The 20,757-nt window shown below is 39.2% G+C and overlaps 1 protein-coding gene across 5 annotated transcripts in view; it reads left to right on the forward strand.

Moving 5' to 3' along the window:
- The window catches only part of ankrd12 (ankyrin repeat domain 12), a 173,480-nt gene that overhangs the window by 93,862 nt on the left and 58,861 nt on the right, over nt 1-20,757 (forward strand). For 3 of the 5 annotated variants that reach the window (XM_048596243.1, XM_048596244.1, XM_020533579.2), the window contains 7 exons: nt 2,450-2,650; nt 5,117-5,259; nt 6,191-6,344; nt 7,422-12,316; nt 19,267-19,365; nt 20,283-20,426; nt 20,533-20,628. In XM_048596243.1, coding sequence (XP_048452200.1) covers nt 2,450-2,650; nt 5,117-5,259; nt 6,191-6,344; nt 7,422-12,316; nt 19,267-19,365; nt 20,283-20,426; nt 20,533-20,628 — 5,732 coding nt within the window. Of the gene's footprint in view, nt 1-2,449; nt 2,651-5,116; nt 5,260-6,190; nt 6,345-7,421; nt 12,317-18,911; nt 19,034-19,266; nt 19,367-20,282; nt 20,427-20,532; nt 20,629-20,757 lie in introns of those variants that run through there. The other 2 variants (XR_007261989.1, XR_007261990.1) reach the window with 2 other exon arrangements.

The raw sequence follows: 20,757 nt of genomic DNA on the forward strand, positions 1-20,757 counted from the left end.
AGAAATGTAAATGTAGGTTATGAATGTTTTGTTCAAAATAAAGTTTATAATAGATTTAGAAATTTGTTTATTCTAATATCGGCATGGGTTGTTTGGTCTGCCCATAATGGATATATGGCGAATTGGAATGAGGGAAGTCTGAGCGTAAAAGATGTGGGTGGGGATATGGGTTGCATGCATTACATAAAATTACCAACAGGGGATATATTGGAGGGGTAGGGCACCGTTAGAGGAATATAGATTGGCACAGGCAATAAATGGCCCTGGGCATAGGTTGGCATCAGGAGTATAACGGACCAGGAAGATTAGAGGTGACATGTGTTGGCTTACAAGAGACACTGGGATTTTTTTTTCAGGCATTTTGGCAGTTAAGGCCTGGAGAGATTTTTAGAGACAACAAGGTGCAGGGCTGGATGAACACAGCAGGCCAAGCAGCATCATAGGAGCAGAGAGGCTGACGTTTCGGGCCTAGACCCTTCATCAGAAAAGGGGGAGGGGAAGGGGGTTTTGAAATAAATAGGGAGACAGTGGGAGGCGGATAGAAGAGGGATAGAGGAGAGGATAGGTGGAGAGGAAACAAACAGGTTGAAGAGGCGGGGATGGAGCCAGTAAAGATGAGTGTAGGTAGGGAGTTAGGAAGGGGATAGGTCAGTCCAGGGAGGACGGACAGGTCAAGGGGGCGGGATAAGGTTGGTCGGTAGGAGATGGAGGTGCGGCTTGAGGTGGGAGGAGGGGATAGGTGGGAGGAAGAACAGGTTAGGGAGGCAGGGACGAGCTGGACTGGTTTTGGGATGCGGTAGGGGGAGGGGAGATTTTGAAACTTGTGAAATCCACATTGATACCATTGGGCTGCAGGGTTCCCAAGCGGAATATGAGTTGCTGTTCCTGCAACCTTCGGGTGGCATCGTTGTGGCACTGCAGGAGGCCCAGGATGGACATGTCGTCTGAGGAATGGGAGGGGGAGTTGAAATGGTTCGCGACTGGGAGGTGCAGTTGTCTATTGCAAACCGAGCGTAGGTGTTCTGCAAAGCAGTCCCCGAGTCTCCGTTTGGTTTCCCCGATGTAGAGGAAGCCACACCGGGTACAGCGGATGCAGTATACCACATTGGCAGATGTGCAGGTGAACATCTGCTTGATGTGGAAAGTCTTCTTGGGGCCTGGGATGGGGGTGAGGGAGGAGGTATGGGGACAGGTGTAGCACTTCCTGCGGTTGCAGGGAAAAGTGCCAGGTGTGGAGGAGCTGGAGGGGAGTGTGGAGCGGACAAGGGAGTCACGGAGAGAGTTGTCCCTCCGGAAAGCAGATAAGGGTGGGGAGGGAAAGATGTCTTTGGTGGTGGGGTCGGATTGCAGATGGCGGAAGTGTCGGAGGATGATGCGTTGGATCCGGAGGTTGGTGGGGTGGTACGTGAGGGCGAGGGGGATTCTTTTTTGGTTCTTATTGCGTGGACGGGGTGTGAGGGATGAGGTGCGGGAGATGTGGGAGACACGGTTGAGGGCGTTCTCGACCACCGAGGAGGGGAAGTTACGGTCCTTGAAAAACGAGGACAACTGAGATGTACGGGAGTGGAATGCCTCATCCTGGGAGCAGATGCGGCGGAGGCGAAGGAATTGGGAATAGGGGATAGCATTTTTGCAGGAAGGTGGGTGGGAGGAGGAGTATTCTAGGTGGCTGTGGGAGTCGGTGGGCTTGAAATGAATATCGCTTTCTAGGTGGTTGCCCAATATGGAGACAGAGAGGTCCAGGTTTATTGTTTCTTTCATAGCTAGATTAAGTTGCAGGTCTCAGAGGTGATCCTTTCACATAACCTGCATCCACCCATCAGCCTGAAACTGTCTTTGCTCTGTTTCCTAAGGCAATAAACCTGACACTGGTAACACCCTGCCAACCCCAAGAGCAAGGACTAGACCATTCCAAGCATTTTCTCCCTAGTCAGGTTTATGAATTTTCTCACTTGGGAGCAAAAGTTAAGACAACTGTGTCAAGTCTCTTGATTCTGACAAGGTCAATGAGAAATGCAGAAAATTTTTATGCAGCTGTTTCTGTCCAGTCTTTGTTTTTGTTACTGTTTCAGTTCAGTCTTCGTTTTTAAACAATGTGATGAGGTAGAATGTAGTCAAGTAATTACTGTCAGTGGTAAAATATGATTTGTCATTCCAGTGAATCCTTAATCTCTCTGAAGTCAATTTCAGACCAGTATTGGTAGATGTCAGTTCATCATCCTCTTGACCATTGTTACTGCTGGTGTAAAGGGAAAGGAATTTCTTGGAAAGAAGGAGCAAGAAAATTATACCCTTAAGAAAATGACTGCTCAGAGTACACACTTTTTTTTTTGCGCATCATCTATGAAGTCAAACTGGTCTTTGGAATAACTGTAACTTGGACAGTTTGGCACATTACAACAGTTTACAACAGTTACTGAACAGATATTTTAATTTATCTCCTTACTAGATTCTACTCCAAACCACCCATCTCAGGCAACACCAGGGCAGAAAAAGACTCCAAGCTCCTCATCCAGACAGAAAGACAAAGTTAATAAACGTAATGAACGAGGAGAAACTCCATTACACATGGCAGCAATTCGTGGTGAGACCAAGCAAGTAAAGGAGCTCATCAGTCAGGGTGCTGATGTTAATGTCAAAGACTTTGCTGGTATGTCAGTGATATCTGACTTTATAAAGTTACTTGCACTGAGAGCTGGGGATTTTTTTTGACATTTGTTTTTCTTTGAATCCTTGTTCTTATTACATGATGTATTAAGGCATTGGTTTCCCCTGATATTACAGTCAATTTATCTGTGTAGCAAATGAGTCAGGTGTGACTCTCTGGTCTTCACTGAGCTAGCTGATATCCGTTGAAGTGACTGTTGATCTTGTGTGCCTTGTTAGGGATCAAAAACAAAAGACCCATTGTTCTCATTGATCATAACGCACGATTCACGCTGGAAAGTGTGCATGGATGAGGGTAGGATCAGATTTATTACTGCTTCCAGGTAAAGCAGCCTTCTAAGTTCACTTAAATGATGGTTACTGGTAAAATATAGTGGAGAGCAGTCAGTATATTTTAGGAGATGGATGGCAGGGAAATGGGAAAATTTTCAGAACTTCTCACAGGGTAAGAAGTCTTTGTTAAGCATTATCGGTTATCGTAGAATTTTGCTAGCATGATGGAGACGTTATCATGTATGCAAGACAAAGACCTCCAATATTTTCCATGAATGCATAACCTGATCTGAAATTAAAATGCAAATGTTAAATGTTTAAAACTAAATTCTTCATTCTGGCATTTTTCAAAAAGAGTACATCTGAATGGTTGGTAGGGGAAATAATCTGTCAGGACCCCACATTCCACTGAAGACATTTTCTTTATCCAAGTGTCATTGATGTGCCTTCTCCTGCGCTGTTGCAGCTGTTCATTGCTTGTTGGCAATTTTACAACTTCCAGTTGTTCCAATCAATTCAGATGAAAAGCAGCACTTTTTCTCACAGTACTGTCCACTCATTTTTATTCAGAAGTTTATTTTTGCCCTTATGTCCATGGGCTTTGAATTTGAGCACATTAACAAATGTACTAGGATGCAGTCACTATTGATGATTGAGTGGCCCAGCAATTTTTAGTAAAATGCTTGAATCCAAAGGGCTTGAAAGATTGGTTTTATATTAGCATACAATTAAGAGTAGCCAGCCACCTTGTTTTTCATGAGGCTTGTTCTTTTGATTTGGCATCAACTAGAGGTGAATGAAGACTACATCTTCATTCACACTTTTAATACTGGCAGCAATAATACTTGGTCTAATTTCTTTGGGTGCTGTGCCATTTCATCCTTTAACACTAAGGATTGGTGCTTCATTCTAGATGAAGCTGATGTGTAAACTGAGGAAGCAATCAGAAAGAACTGGTTAGGACCCTTTGTATGATTTGTCCAATTGGAATTCTTTTAGTTCCCTGTAATTAGAGGTGGCTTCTTTTACAAGTCAGCGTTAGTGCAATTTTCATCTGCATTGACTGGTGAAGAAAAAGATGTGGCCTTTGGGGCATAACAGCAGACGCATTGCACACCACTTCTCCAGTGCCAGTACAGCCTGCTGTGTATCTAGATAACATGGCTTGGCCAACAACAAGTGCTGTTCCAAGCTTGGTGTACAAACTGATTGCTAAGACAGACTTGGACTTTTTTTTTCTGAAGGAAATGTGAAACTTTGACTTAGTTCTAATTTCTTTCCTGGATATCAACACTGCACCCTCTACAGGCTGTTGGCGAATTTGATTCTCCCACAGTTACTTTCCTGATGTTTACTGAAAGACCCAAAGTGGAGTGGATGCCATCCAATGTGCAGATTGAGAGCACAGATGTCCAAAGAGGTTTGTTTAGCGAGTGATTCTATTTGGAACCATTCCATGTCTCCTTCAGATTAACAGGAGTACAGTCAAATTTTCAGTGGTAAAACCTGAGGAGTCTTTACCTAAAGTTTTGTAATAATCTAAATCAGAGGAAAGATTTAGAAAATACTTAGCCAAGTCAGTGACTTCTCCCTTCATAAGAACTTTTGATTTGAGAGTGGCTGAAACCCGACCACAAGTCCCAGAGGATCTTAAGTTTTAGTGGTTGATTACTGACAATTGTAAGCTTTATGCTTCTGTTGTCCTATGGTACTACAATCAATGAAGCATTATGTAATATCTTAATCTGTTCCTTTGCACAAAAATTGGGAAGATTGACACATAGCTTATATTGTGATGTTAAAAGCTTTAAAACTTTTGAAACTCTGTCCCTCACAATCCTCTCGCCTTGCCTGTGACTCTCCAGAAGCTGCTCATGTAGTTTAGGTAATGAAACAAATTAAAAGATATTCCTGTGGCCAGTGAGTTAGGACCTGGGGCTCAATACGGATTATCATAATAAAAATGAAGGGATGCTGAGAAGAGTTTGTTTCAGAAAGACTATTTGTATATGGAATGCTTCACCACAATTAGCTATCTAGGCTGAATTTATTTCACATAGCATTAGATTCTGGAATTCAATAGTTGAAATGAGGAACTTCATTTTTTGTTTTACACAAAAATGAATTAAGGTAGCTAAAAAGAAAGCATAAATGTTTACTTTTGCTTGTTCTCTAGGTTGGACTCCGCTTCATGAAGCATGTAACTTGGGTTACTATGAAGTTGCCAAACAGCTAATACTGGCAGGAGCAGATGTGAACACCCAGGGACTTGATAATGATACTCCACTGCATGATGCTGCAAGCAACGGACATAGAGATGTATGCATTATGATTTATGAGCTGCTGCTTATGTGGTATGAAGCTAAGACTGGAGAAGATTTTAAATTGGAAAATTTTATATGAAAAGAATTGATGATTTGTCTCCAGTGATGATTCTTTCTGCCTACCCTATCATTATATAGCTTATAAAATCTCTATTGACTGTTTGTCATCTATGAGCAGATTGTTGTTTCTTTATTGATTTTATTATTTAGTGATTTTAACAAATCCTGTGGAGAAATATCTTTATTAGGATAGTTACTTAAAAGATTAAATTAAACAAAGCAATTCTTAGCTTTTGGTTTTTAGTGTCTCTTCAACATCTTTTAAAGATCAGTCACTATCCAAGGAATTGAATGGAAGCAGTTGGGACAGTTGAATTTTGTTTTAAATCTATTGCCATCCAACTTCAGCCAAAGTGTAAAACTATTGCATTATGTTCCAACAAATTCGCTGTAATAAAGCAAATTATTTTGACTAGCACTTGCATTAACTGTCTATGGGTAAAACTATTATGAATCTTACTGATGCTATTTATGATCCTGTTTGCTTTCCACATTATAAAATCTGCTTAACTCTGTTCTTTCCTCCTGGCACCTCTTTTTCTAGGTATTTGTATCATAAAATATCGAACTTTTTACAATAAATCCCACATTGAATTTTTTTGTATTTTCTGTCTCCTGTTAATAAATATAACGTGCTAAGCATTGTGATCTTTGTTGCCAAAACTATACAGAAAAGTGTTGAGATTATGTGGTTCACCTCCCTTGCTTTCAAGGAAGATTAGTTATGATCCAATTTCATTGCAAACATTTGACCCAAAACATTTCTGTTAATAATAACTTGCACAAATTTAATGTTAGTTTTGCTTAACTTGTTAATTTTATGTATGAATGGATAGCAATTTGCAATTTTTCATCTTTCTAACTAGATTGTGAAACTGCTTTTGCGCAATGGTGGGGATGCATATCAGATGAATCACCGTGGAGAACGTCCTGTGGACGTGGCTGATTCAGATGAAATGGAGCAGCTTCTGAAAGGAGAACTTCCTCTTTCTGATGATGATGATGATGACAGTTGTACAGGTTACAAGAAATAAATATCCTAGCCATGCTGAGCAGTTTTGGTATTATGGAAACATAGTATAAGTCTAGTCCTTAAATAGCGAGTAACTTAGTTACAGTTAATCCAGTTAAATGTGTTGTATTTCATAAAAGAATGCTATTTGACAGTAAAACAGTGTAAATCCTAAGTGCATCATGTGGTTTACTGAAAATGTTTCTGAAGAAACCATGTGGAAATTTCATTTTTACTTTCATAGTCCAAAATCAGCATATTAGGTCTAACAAATGTTTGCTCTTTTGCCCCAATAATTTCCTTATATCAATATTATTTCAGTGGTCCCACATTTGAGACAGTTATAATTTGTAGAATTATGAACTCTGATTTGAAAGACGAAAATTTTGTAACGATACGCCTTTCCATTACCTCTATTTCTTCCCTATCACGCTGCCTCTTATTATAATTTTAGTGCCACTACATCATCTCTCCCCACACCACCTTAGTTCATTCTTGTCTTTTTTTTATTATTCTATTAAAGGTCCAGGAATATTTATATCTGCAAGTAATGTCCCACTGTATTTTCAGTATAATTATTTTTCAAATATTTTTAGCTTATACTGGAGAGATTATTGGAGTTGTCAAATTTTATAATTAGATGGATTTTTTTCTTACCTCCTTGCTGGTGCTGTAACCTTTTTAATAGATGCTTCTGTACTTCATTTAAAATTTTACAGTTTATTGTGTATTTCTTTTCCTTAATATTTTTCTACGTTACATGGCATTGGTCATCTTCCTGCTTGTCCTGCTAGCCTCCCTGTAGTCTCTTTTGCACAGTCTTCGATTGTTCATAATACTCTTGATCAGTATCATCGATAAAAGTTAACTTTGCTCCCTCAACTCTTGAGTAGTTTGTTTGTGCATTTTTTTTAATAGCTTCCTCATATAAATTTGTATGAGTAAAACTGTCCATCTGGAACATGCTGTGATCATACAGTTTCATGTCCTGCTATGCATGAGCAGCAGTAGAAAGGTTTTGCAACAGGGCTTGAAAATACACTATTTCCAACTGTCAACTTAGTTTTGTTTCTACGTTTTTCTAGAATCTGAAGAGTTGCCTTCTGTGAATCCATCTAGTATTGATGACATTATGGATGATTCTGAACCAGAAAAAGAATTAAAAACGGATACTAATCAGCAGTTGACACCCTGCAAATCACTTGCATCATCTGCTGTGGATGAATATGAATTCAAGGATGATGATGATGATGAAGTTGAAGAAGAAGAAATGGGAAAGCTTGTAGATCAGAAAAGGATTCGAAGAAAAGATGGTAAAAAGAACATCATAAAAGAGAACAGCAGCTACTTAACACCACCAAAGCTGGAATTGCAAAAACCATTCAAAATTAAAAAGCAAAAATCGGCAAGAGTTCTTGTTTCGTCTAGCTCTGAGAGCTCAGATGACGAACTACATCAAGAGAAAAAAACCTGTTCAACAAGCTCTCTAGAGGTTGTTCCAGATGGCAGTAAATCGGATGTAAGGACTAAGAAAGAAAATCTGGCTACCATTGAACAGAAAGAGAAAGGAAAAGGCAAGAAAAAGGTGAAGAAGCAAAGTAAAAATAAAGAGAACCATGAGTTCAAACAGGAAAAAGAAGAGAAGGAAAATGCTAAATTGATGCTTTTCTCTACATGCTCTAGTTTGGACTCTTTAGAACGTACAAGAGAGGAGGATTCATTCAGAAAGTCTTTATGTATGAAAGATGACTCTTCAGGTCATCAGTTCCACCTTTCAACTTCCAAATCACCAAAACATGTATGTGGATTTAGTGAAAAACGAGCAAAGCCACTTAAACAGGAAAATACAAAAACTGGCCCATCTACAGGAACATCAGACATTTCTTTTCAATCTGAAGTTGTGCGATTTGATCATCTTACAGATTCTGACTACACATCTGAGAGTTCCAGCAACAAATCCTTTAAGTACAAAGCAAAGACTAAATATCGCAAAAAAGATATACATGTAGAATTTGGTGAGAAGTCTGGATCAAGAAGCAAAGAGGAGGAGACAGATATATTTGATAACATGGAAGAAGTGTTTAAAAAGACTGATAAGGATGGCAAGATTATAAAAAAGCATAAACTAAAGCATAAAGATAAAGAGAAAAACAAAGTTAAAAAAGAGCATGAAAATGAAAGGGGAAAGCATAGACAAAAAGAGAGTGAAAAAGATGTGTATCCTGAGTTTGATAGGGAATACTGGAAAGAGAATTTTTTCAAAAATGATGACACTAATGAAATATTCAAAGAAGAAAACTCTGATTTAGCCCCATCAGAAAAGTCACTGAAAGATAAAACTCCAGTTAAAGAAGAAAAGACAAAGGAGAAATATTTTAAGGAAGAAAGATCTTTCAAAGAGGACAGAGAAAAGGAAAAATCTAAAAAGAATAAAAAGGAAAAACATTTTAAAGAAGAAAAAGATATTAAACTTGCCAATCTTGAAGAAAGAAAGGAAATTGTGCTTACAGACAAAGATGACTCAATTTACTCTAGCATCTTTGTGAAGAAAGAACATTCTGAGCTATTTGAGAGAGAGAAAGGCACAGATAAAGACAAATCTGATACTCCAGATAAAGAAAAGAAGGAAAACAAAGAGAAAAGTGAAAAGAAGTCCCCAACTAAAGAGAAGGACTTAGAAAAGTTAGATAAAAGATATTCTGATAGAGAGAAGAAAATAAAACATGAAAATAGGTTAGAGAAAGAAAAATCTGAACTTCATGAAAAAACACTTTGTAAATTACAAGACAGCGGAGACAAAACAAAAGAAAAAGATCGCTCTAGTAACTTGTATTCTACTGCAGAAAAAATCCACCGGGAAAATGACAAATTGAAGAATATGTTCTCAGTTAAAAAACCTGATGAGAAAGAAAAGAGTAAGGAAAAGTTGGAGAAAAGACATGAAAGAGAGAAAAGTGAAAGGGAGCGTCATTCTAGTGGAATGAAGGACAAAGCAGAAAAAGAAAAACATGCAATGGAGAAAAAGGTGAAATTACTTGAAAAAGACTTGCAAGACATCACACCTAGTAAAGCTGTCAGAGTGAAAGAAAAAGACAGAGATCTCGAAAAAGAGAAGAGGAAAGAGAAGTCTAGGGAAAGAGATGGTGACCTGGTGACAAACACCAAGCATTTGCAAGATGAGAAGAAACGTAACAATGTTGAAAGTAGTAAAGCATTTCATGAAAAATTATTCTCCTCGAAGGAAAAAGTTAAAGAGGACTTCCTTAAAACTCCTGATACAAAAGAGAAGGAAAGAAAGGAAAAAGACAGACCAAAAGAGAGAGTACCAGTAAATATCACAGTTAAAGCAAAGCTTAAAGATGTAGAAACTGACAAATTGAAGTCTAAAGACTCTAGTTCTGCAAAGGACGTGCGGCCAAAAGAAAAGAGACTAGTAAATGATGATTTAATGCAGACCAGTTTTGAACGGATGCTCAGTCTGAAGGATTTAGAGATTGAACAGTGGCACAAAAAGCACAAAGAGAAGATAAAACTGAAAGAAAAGGAGAGGCAGAGGCATCGATCTGGCATTGAGCTCACAAAATTAAAAGAACGAGAAAAATTGAAGAGTTCAACAGCGAGCAAGGAACTTACTAGGTCAAAAAGTTCAGATCCATCAGAGGCACATTCTAAAGAAAAGCAGCTGAAAGACATCAACAATGTGAGATCACTGTCCACTGATGCAAAACAGAATTTGCCAGACACTTCAAGATCTTTAATAAGTTGTGAAAGTAATTTAACTGCATCTCCCAGACAAGAACGTGATCGGGCAGGGCTAACGTCAAGGTCTGTATCAATGATTTCAGTTGCAAGTTCAGAGGATTCATGTCAGACTTCAGCTGTAGCAACGCCACGGCCTTTAACTGACTATGACTCAGATTTCACTATTGAGGGTTCGGAGTCTCAGTCTTCCTTTCCTCAATCAGTATTTCTGTCTAGTGCCAAATCACCTGCTGTATATGAACGAGATTCTGATGTTTTAACTGATATACCAGATCGACTTAAATCGCCATACTCCAGTAAACTTTCAGGATCTTATCTGAGGTCAGTTTCTGCTGACGGTGCTAAATATGAGAATGAATGTCGGTTAGTAGGTGATATTCGGAGATGCAGTATTCCAGCTGTTGCAAATGACCATGATAAACTGTCCCATAAGCAACTTGAAGGTAACCTGCCACCTTCAAGTGAAAAGCAATATAGTTTTTCACCAACAGTACAACCCCAAGTATGTATTTCTCCTCGAGCAGAACCACTTCCAGATAGTGGCACTGAAGAGAACACGTTTAATAGTACTTCCTGTTTACAGGTTTCTGTTCCCACACCACCTGCTGTCATTGTGCCAAATAGCACTAATTATTTATCGCAGGATGCAAATTCCAACAGCATAATTCAAAATACTTCACAGCAGATGCCTTTGGTGCAGCCACAAATAAACTGTTTGATTGGCAACATTCAGTCAAATAAACCATTGGAAATATCTTATGACAGGCTTGATGCTCCTTTACACAGTAATAATGATGGTTATTCAGCTTCAGCAGCTTGTGAGAAAAATATTTTTAGCCCATTACAGCATGTTTCTCCAGAGTGGGGATGTTCAGACCAGTTAACATCAGAATTGGTATCAAAGTCTCCACAAATAACATGTAGTGAGCCTTCTCAAGTAGCAAATTTTCAAGAAGCATCTTATTTTTCCCCTACGCATTCTTCCACTTCCTCTTGTATGCGGACATTGTTAGATAATGATGCCACCCCTCCAGTTCTCTTTTGGCCAAAATGTGCAACTCAAGAAGATTTTCCACAAACTCAGACTTTGCACGATACAGATCATTCTTCAGTTTCAAGCAAACCAGAATGTGCAGGAATAGCTGATGGGAAGGATGCTAAATATCCTCCTCTTGACACAAATGCTGACCTTACAAGTCACAAGACACCAGAGGATGTGTCACATTGTTGCAAATCGGATGAATTGCAGGGCTTGGAGGAGAATTTCTCTCCATTATCCGCAGCATTATCAGACCGCAATAATGTGAGCAAGAACCTTGTGGACCAAACAAGGCTTGTACACAACATATTAAATGAATCTCAAAAGATGGAAGAAGGTGGAACAAATATTACTTCAGCTGGCCAAGAGCCAACATATAATCAAGAGGGCTCAGAATTAAACAAAGAGTTAGTAACTTCGGTTGACGAAGTACAGTCTGAATCACCAGAAGAATCTGCCGAAGCAGTGCCTTCGACTGAACAAACACGCACACATTCTGTAAATGATGACCCTTCATCCTTGGAAAGTAAAATTCAAGACCGAGATTTCTCACTGGAAATGGACTTTTCTCAACTTTCAAAGATTACTGCTCAAGATGGTGTGGTAATGGAAGAGGTAGCACTAAATGAAAGAAGGCAGTCCACTGAGTCAACAAAAGAGGAATCGGAAGAGCAAATGGAAGCTGACCGAACAGAACAAGATATTCCTCAGAGAATTACTCGTAATAGAGCAAACATACTTGCCAATCAGAGCAAACAATCTGCTGTCAACTGTGTACAGTTATCTGACAAAGATACAGAAACCTCTATACCAGTGAAAACCAAGCCTAAGTTAACAGAGGAGGAGGAAGGGCAAGTGCACCATCCACACAAACGAAAGATGCCACGAGTTCCACATCCTGCACAAGTTAAATCCACACTGCAACAAGCTAAGGAAAAGACTCAACAGTCACTGGCAGCCATTGTAGATTCTTTAAAACTAGAAGAAATTCAACCTTACCATTCAGAAAAGGCAAACCCTTACTATGAATATCTCCACATTAGAAAAAAGATAGAAGAAAAGCGTAAAGTGCTATGTAGTGTCACTCCTCAAGCACCACAGTTTTACGATGAATTTGTTACATTCACTGGATCATACCTGCTGGATGGAAACCCTTTGAGCAAACTTTGCATACCAACTGTAAGTACTTATTATTTTGGTGACTCCAAGCAGTAAATGTAGTTCGCATGTTGATTCTAAGAATCTTTCTCACTTAGTACTTGTTTACTTGGGCACTTTTTTGAATGAATATTGTGAACCCCTTTGTCCTTTAATGTTGAATTTTAATAAATGTTTTGCATTGAGCTATTGAGGAAAAATGCATAAGCAAATCTGCAAAACCTAGTCAAACTGGATCCAGACCCTGGGTGTTGGCGTGATCATGTTGTACAATTGGGGAACAGCTAAAAAGATAATTATTAATTAATTACTGTGACAATACCCTTGCATTGCAGATTTCTTTCCAAAGCCACTTTAGCAGTTGGTGTGGAAGCAATAAACGGGATATTGTTGTCACTAAATTCTTCTTTGCACACCCCTTTCTGCCCTGATTGTGCAGTAATATAGTATCTCTGATTTAGAAGGCCCCTGAATACAGCATGGGGTTTCACAGGTAGCAGATACAAGTTTCTTTCGCTCGCTTATTGAATGTGGGCATCATTGACTACAGGAGCATTTATTGCCCATCTCTAATTGCCCTTGTGAAAATGGAGGCAAGATGCCTTCTTGAATCTGCAGTCCATTTACTGTAGATAAACCCACATTGTTGTTAAGAACGGATTTGACCCACTGACAGTGAAGGAACTGCAATATAATTCCAAGTCTGGATGGTGAGTAGCTTGGCAGGTAACTCGCAGGTGGTAGTGTTCTCACATATCAGTTGCCCTTCTTCTTGATGGTGGTCATTGTTTTAGAAGGTACTGTCTTAAGGAGCCTTGATAATTGTAGCAGTGTCTCTTTTTGATGACACACACTGCTGTTATTGTGCATTAGCAGTGGCGTGAGAGTAAATGTTGAAGATGTTACAAGTCTAAACATTGTTAAACAAAGTCCAGGCATATGCTTTTCTAGTCAATTTTGTTCCAAGTCCCACACCACCAAATCAAACTCGCATGATTACTTACTCCCCATATTTATAGAACCAGCCAAGTTCTCTCCTTTATTCCTCAATTGAAATACAAGCATCAGTAGTCCCCTAGTTCCATTAGGCCTCTGGTCTCCCTGCCAGCTCCTATCACATGATCATTGTAGATGAGATGCCAATCAAGGATGCTTTTCCTAGATGATATTTAGTTTTTTTTTTGAGTCTTCTTAGGCTGTGGTCCTCAAGGCAAGAGAAGAGTGTTCTATCACAGTCCTAAGTTGTGCCTTCTAGATGGTGGACAGACTTCAGGTGTTGAGTAATCACGGCAGGATCCCAAGCCTCTGCCTTGTTCTTGAAGCCACACTATTTATATAGTTTGCCCAGTTCAGTTTGTGGTCAATATGAACCCCCCCCCAGGATGATGATGAGGGAAATTCAGCTAATTGAACATCAAAGGGTGATGGCCAGATTCTCTCTTTTATTGGAGGTTGTCATTTCCTAGCACTTCTGTGGCACAAATATTACTTGTCACTTATCAACCTAAATCTGAATGTTATCCAGTTCTTGCTACGTTCAGGCTCTGATTGCTTCAATACTTGAGGAGTCATGAATGACACTGGACATTGAGCAATCATTGTCACACATCCCTATCTTGTGACTTTATGATGGAGGGAAGGTGATGCAACTAAAGATGGTTGGGTATATGACACAACCCTGAGGAATGCCTACAGAGAGATCCTGCAAGTCCGTCAGTTGGACACCTGGTCAATTTATGGGGCATCTAATTCCCCAACAAATGAATTTTTGTGCAAATAATGAGGCGCTGCTATCAACTTGCATCATTGATAGAGAATAGTAAATATCCCATGAGTTACCTTGTGCATAAATGCTAGATGCAGTCAGTTGTCCAAATCTGGTCTTCTGAAACAGACCTGTTAAAGGAATAATGATGCTTTTTATAGATGAAGGAAAACCTGCATTTGTCTGAGTCCTAAGTGGTTTACATATGAGAACCCACAAAATACAGGTTTCTGACTCAGATGAAAGTGCTAACATGTTTGTTTAATTGGCAGTATAGCTGTATGAACTTGAGACACTGACTTTTTTTTTCTTGTACAATGAATAAATGTGGCATAGCTGCATAAATATGACATCCCACATAGAGTGGGAGAAAAAGCAAACGTTACTCTTCTTTTGAAATCTTGAAATGAGTTGAGACAAAATCCAGAAAAGTGCATAGAGATGTGAAACATCCTGAATTGGCATCCTTCTCTTCTATAGAATCCCTACAGTGTAGAAGCAGGCCATTCAGCCCATCAAGTTCACACAAACCCTCAGAGCATCCCATCCAGACTGAACCTTGACCCTGTAACCCTGTATTTTCCCCTGGCTAATCTACCTAACATCCACATCCCTGGACACTATGAACAATTTAGCATGGCCAATCCACCTGACCAGCATATCTGGAGCACCCGGAGGAAACCCACGAAGACATAGGGAGAATGTGCAAACTCCACACAGACAATTGCCTGAGGGTGGAATTGAACCCTCTGAGAGGCAGCAGTGGTAACCACTGACCCATCATGCTGCCCCGTTGTTATGTGAAACTGTTCTGTGTTCCTCTATACACTGTTATAAGTGAAGTAAAACCTGTTACATGTTTTGAAATCCTGTTGGTGCAGATTAGTACAGCTGTGAAGTAATGCTTCAAGAATCTATTTAACTAGAAGAAAAAAATGAAATGGAAAAGGAAGTGAAATCAGAATGCACTGGTGGGGAGTGGGGATGGAGAATATTCTTGCGTGCAAAGCAATATTTATGTATATAGTTTATGTAGCGTTAATTATAATGTAACATCCAAACTTGTTTCAGAAGAATTATTCAAGATTTAACAAAAATGTATTGAGACAAATAATCAAAAGCCTGATTAAAAGAGATGATAAGGTGTAAATTAGAATACATGTAGCAGAATATTCAGAGGATGCAAGATGGGAGACCAGGAGAGCATTCAAACAGTTATACCCGGAGGAGAAGCAAAAAACAGTGATGAAGGCTTTGGCAGCAGAAGAACTGGGGCAGGATGGAGTACATTGTATTGGTAATAGAAAGGATTATAAGAGTCAGAGGTTCAACTCGGGTTGCAATAAGACGAAGTTGGTGAACAGTCTGGTTCAAACTTGGTTAGGGAGTGGGGTTTGTTAGACTAACAGAAATTATTTTGATGTCTCTAACATTCATTTTTGGCGGGGGGGGGTGTAGATTGCTCGGTAATATTGCGATTTGGTGATCTTCTGTCATTGAATTTCTCCTCTATCCCAGTGAAAAGCTTAAGAGCTTGTATATGAGCTGGGGAGTTAAAATCACTGTGGTTGGATGCTTGCCGTGCTCCCACAAAGCCCCATTTCCAGTTAAAACTCTCCCTCAGACTTTTCTTATCCAAACTTTCTTATTTAAAATGATCCCAAATAAATATTTTAGTAGCACTGTGAATCTTGCACTCTTCAGTCAATTTGGGACTGGTTCTGCTATTTATATTCTTTAGTGATCACAGACTTTGCAAATTCTCTTTGTTTTAGATCAGTCACATGATGCTTCACAGCAAAGGTGTAATTGTGCATATAGAAGGTCATGAAAGTGCTTTTTAAAATGCCAACCTTATTTTTGTTTCATCAGAATCTATTATCTTAAGTTGAAAAACCTGCACAGTTTTATTTTAAACATGTTGTGTTACAAATATATAAATAATGGTTTGAAGTTACCAAACGTTAATGTTCATAAAATGAATAAATATCAAGGGAATTGCCACAAGATATTCCAGGCATCTGTGTAATGCAGCGGGGCAGGTATCCAGCTCAAACCTGATCTGTGTTGATTTAGTTAAATTAACAAAATAGCATTGTAAGAGATCTGGTTGCCTACTACAAGAATGCCCCCTCTGCTGGAAATAGAGTATGAGTACCAGCTGATATCAGTTTTCCAGCTTAGCTGTTGATACTGCCATATTTGACTAATCCACTCTACCTCGTTATTCTAAAGGTCACTTGGAATACTAGAGAAGAACTGCTCAAGTTTATGGCGTAATAACCTACAATGATTCAGTGCCTTTGAATAGTTAGGGTAGGATATTGAAAGAGCAGTGGAGAATAGCAAAGATCTTTGACGTAAACTCGGTTTTTATGTAGCATCTTGTAGAGGTTCATTTGTAGAGGAATAAAATTGATTAGCAACATGTTTGTGAATCTTGTATGTTGTGGCTACTGAGTGCAAGATTTAGAGATACCGGGCAGTATTAAATACCATTGCTGCATGTGACAGTGGTGATGTCAAATCCTAACAGCTGCTGGCAGAATAACGATGGGTGAAACTACCAGCAATTGTTATTTTAAAAATCTGGCTTGCTAACATTGTTTATGGAAAGAAAATCTGATGTTCTTTCCTGGTCATCTGGTCTACCTGTGATTCTTTACTCATTCAGTAGTATTACCAGTCAAGAGTAATTACTCTAGTAATCCAGAGGCCCCAAGGTAATTCCCTGGAACATGCGTTCAAGTGTCACCATGGAGTTGTGCCATCCTTACCTGGGCTGGCCTACATTTGACTGCAGGCTCAAAGCAATGTGCTAGTCCTTTTAACTGTCTTCTGAAACCCCATTTAGCAGTAAAGACAAAATACTCTGTTGATGAAGACCTGGAATGAAAAGAGTGGAGAAGTTGTGCCGTTCTGGCAGCATCTGTGGAGACTTGTTTCCAAAGAAACAGCTAACTGTTACTACCTCTGCAGATGCCACAGAATTCCACAGGCTCACCACTTTTGAGTGAAAAAATATCTCCTCATCTCAGTCCTAAATGGTCTCCCGGTATTCTTAGACTGTGTCCCCTGGTTCTGGATTCCCTGGGTTGTCAGGAACATCCTTCCTTCATTTACCCTTTCTAGTCCTGTTAGAATTTTATAGGCTTCTATGAGATATCCCTCATTTTTCTAATCTCCAGTGAATATAGTTGTTAACTGATCCAGTCTGTCATCATATTTCAATCCTGCATAAAACCATAATATATAGGAGCAGAATTAAGCTTTTCAACCATTGAGTCTGCTTTTCCATTCAATCACGTCTGATTGTTTCTGAACCCCATTCCCCTTCCTTCTCCCATAACCCTTAATCCTCTTACGAATCAAGAATCTATCTCTGTCTTAAATATACTCAAATCACCTGATTTCCACAGCCTTCTGCAGAACTGAGTTCCACAGATTTATCACCTCTGTTTGAAGAAATTCCTCCTCATCTCAGTTCTGAAGGGTTGTCCCAACACTGAGTGTGTACCCTTGGGTCTTTGTCTGTCCTACTAATGGGAACATCTTCTCCATGTCCAGTGTACCCCAGGCCCATCAGTATTCTGTAAATTTCAATGAGACCCACCCCCACTCCACCTTTTATCTTTACTCAATTGAGTACAGATTCAGAGTCCTCAACTGCACCTTTTTATGATAAGCCCTTTATCCTTTTTCATGGGCCAGACCAGATCCCCTTCAAATTTCTTGGAGATAGCCTGGACCCTAACTTTTATGTTATACAAAAGGAAGTATAAGGTGCTGTGTTCTAGGTGTACTTTGGTTACACTACTCCGCTTCAGTAAAGCTCACTTTATTCTTACCCTACATCTAAAATACATCAATTTGTCTTTTGATTGTAACTTTACCTCTACTGGAAAACTTAACAGAATAATAGATTATTTAACTACTACACTGCAATGTTCCAAAATAGTAAAATTCCCATAAACACACCCTTGGCGAAGTCAGTAAAACGGGTTGCTGCCAGAATCACATGAGAGACAGAGAACCCAAGCTTTTAGCTGTAGCAGAGACAGAAAAAGTTTTCACAGCCAACTTTAAAACCCCAACAACTATGAAAGCTAAATTAAAACCCTGGTTCTGTGGGAGCCTGATTCTACCCAGTCATGCTGCTTCAATTGTTCCAACATTTTTTTTAAAAACCTAAGGCCTCAAAGCTGTTTGTTGGCTTGGATGAGATAGCTCATACCTAAAGCTCAAAAACTCTCGTCAAAAAAGGACAAAATATACCTTTTGAAGCCATAATATCATCACAGTCCAAGATCATTGTTGTAAACCCCCTCTGGTACTCCCCAATGCCAGCAAATCCATCATTAGATTTGGGGCCCAAAACTGCTCTCAATATTCCAAATGCCATCCCAGAAATCAGTCTGGTAAATCTTTATTGTACTCTCTCCATAGCCAGAACATGATCCCTCAAATACGGAGATCAAAACTGCACAATACTCGAGGCGCGGTCTCGTCAAGGCCCTATTCAATTGCAGCAAGATATCCTTGCTCCTGAACTCAAGTCGTCTTATTACGAAGGCCAGCATACCATTTGCTGCTTTGACCAGCTGTTGCACTTGCATACTGACTGAGCTACAAGGATATCCAGGTCTCTTTGCACGTTCCCCTTTCCCAATCTATCACCATTCTAACAACAATCAGCATTCCTGTTTTTGCAACCAAAGTGGATAACTTCTCATTTATCTACATTATACTTCATCTGACATGCATTTGCCCACTCATTCAATTTGTCCAGATCATGCTGAAGCATCTCTGCATCCTCCTCCTCCTTCTAACCCAGTTTTGTTTTGTCTGTAGATTTGAAGATATTACATTTTAGTCCCCTCATCATTAATATATCAAGGGAGCACAAGGTGGACCTCATGGACAAATGAGTTTGGAAAGGGTATTTGGAGAAATGAGAGGAAAACAAGAAATCTGTAAGTTCAGAGCTAACTCAGGGGGAAACTATGTAGAAGGTGCTACTCCTTTGTTCATGACCAGTTTCTAGTTTTTGAAGTAGATTAATCATCATCGAGTAAATCATTTATTAGGAGGAAAGTAGTAAAGAAGTATTTTTTTAGTGAATTTTGTCAGCATGGACTACTGCAAAGGTTTCAAGTTGTAGCATTTCCCATTAATATTGATTGCTGCTTTTATATTTTGCTTTTAGATTACTCCTCCTCCATCGTTGTCTGAAGCACTGAAAGAACTCTTCAGGCAACATGAAGTTATACGAATGAAGCTTCGATTGCAGCATAGTATTGAACGGGTACATGTTTTTGTGAATCTCTTTTGTCTTGCATAATATAGAATGAAACCCTCTTCTTCGATCTGTTGTTTTGAGGGCCATCTAAAAACCATATTGGAATTATGTCCTTAAATATTAAAAGGATCTTCAAGAAACAGGAATTAATAGAGCTGGATTTTTTTGCACTGGAGCTTGGACTGATTTTAAAAACTGTTTTGGTGTGGCACCCTGCATGGGAATCTGAGAAAGCATTCTTTCAAAAAATTTCCGATTGCAAGTGCGGTATCCTTTATCTGCACATCTGAAAACTGAAATGATCTAAAATCTGAAGGTCTTCTCAAGGATGGATCTGAACCAGCCTGTAGACGCGCTGAGTTCGGGCCCTTTGTTGGGGGGTAGGCTTTGCTTGGCCCAAACAGACCTTAAAGCAATGTTTTTTTTTTCTCCCTGAAAGACTCGAACTCATTGTGTCTACAGGTCCGTTCAGGCCACTTGGAAATAGATTTTGCTTTTGTGTCCGTTGAGGCCAAGTGAATTTTTTTTTTCCCCCTCAAATGGCCCAAACAGGTCTACATCCAAGTAAGTGTATGCCTTTATCTTGCAGCTTTTGGAAATGTAGGGAAACTTGGGAATCAAATTTCTGATTTCCATGTTTAACTGAGCATGTGAATTCACCAGAGGTTACTGCCTGAGTTACACTTCAATAACGTTGAGTTCTATTAGCCTCACTATTATGTCTAAAGACCCGGATCATTACATTTTTTTACCAAATCTGAAAACGAATTCCTCCCTTTTCGGACACTAGATTGGTTCAAAATATTTGCAGTAACTACTTGAATATTGGTTGAATTGTACTACTGTAAATATATTCAAAAGCCTAGTGGTTAAAATATACATAACTACATTACTGAGCGTACTTTATTTGTGTTTAATTTCAGGAAAAACTTATTATGTCAAATGAGCAAGAGGTTCTGAGAGTCCATTACCGTGCAGCAAGGACACTAGCAAATCAAACTTTGCCTTTTAGTGCCTGTACTGTGCTTCTGGATGCGGAGGTTTACAATATGCCTCAGGATCCGCAGGTGAAGACGAAATTGGCCTTTTGGGTGGAGGATGTGAATAAGAATTATTTTAATTGTTACTGAACAATTGTTGGAAAAAATTATTATTGTATAATTTTCACTTTAGGGTGATGAAAACAAAACATCGGTGAGGGATCGATTCAATGCACGTCAATTTATGTCATGGTTGCAGGATGTAGATGATAAGTTTGATAAATTAAAGGTATGTTTCTTTCAGCAGTTATTTAAATAAGATGTATAAGTACATTTCACAGTAGGGTCCATAACCGATACCATAATACAATATAAACAGAGATGGATGTTCCCATGCAAAAAAAGGTTGAGAGGTGAC

Source organism: Rhincodon typus, chromosome 4 (assembly GCF_021869965.1).
Source record: "Rhincodon typus isolate 14 chromosome 4, sRhiTyp1.1, whole genome shotgun sequence".
Taxonomy (NCBI): domain Eukaryota; kingdom Metazoa; phylum Chordata; class Chondrichthyes; order Orectolobiformes; family Rhincodontidae; genus Rhincodon; species Rhincodon typus.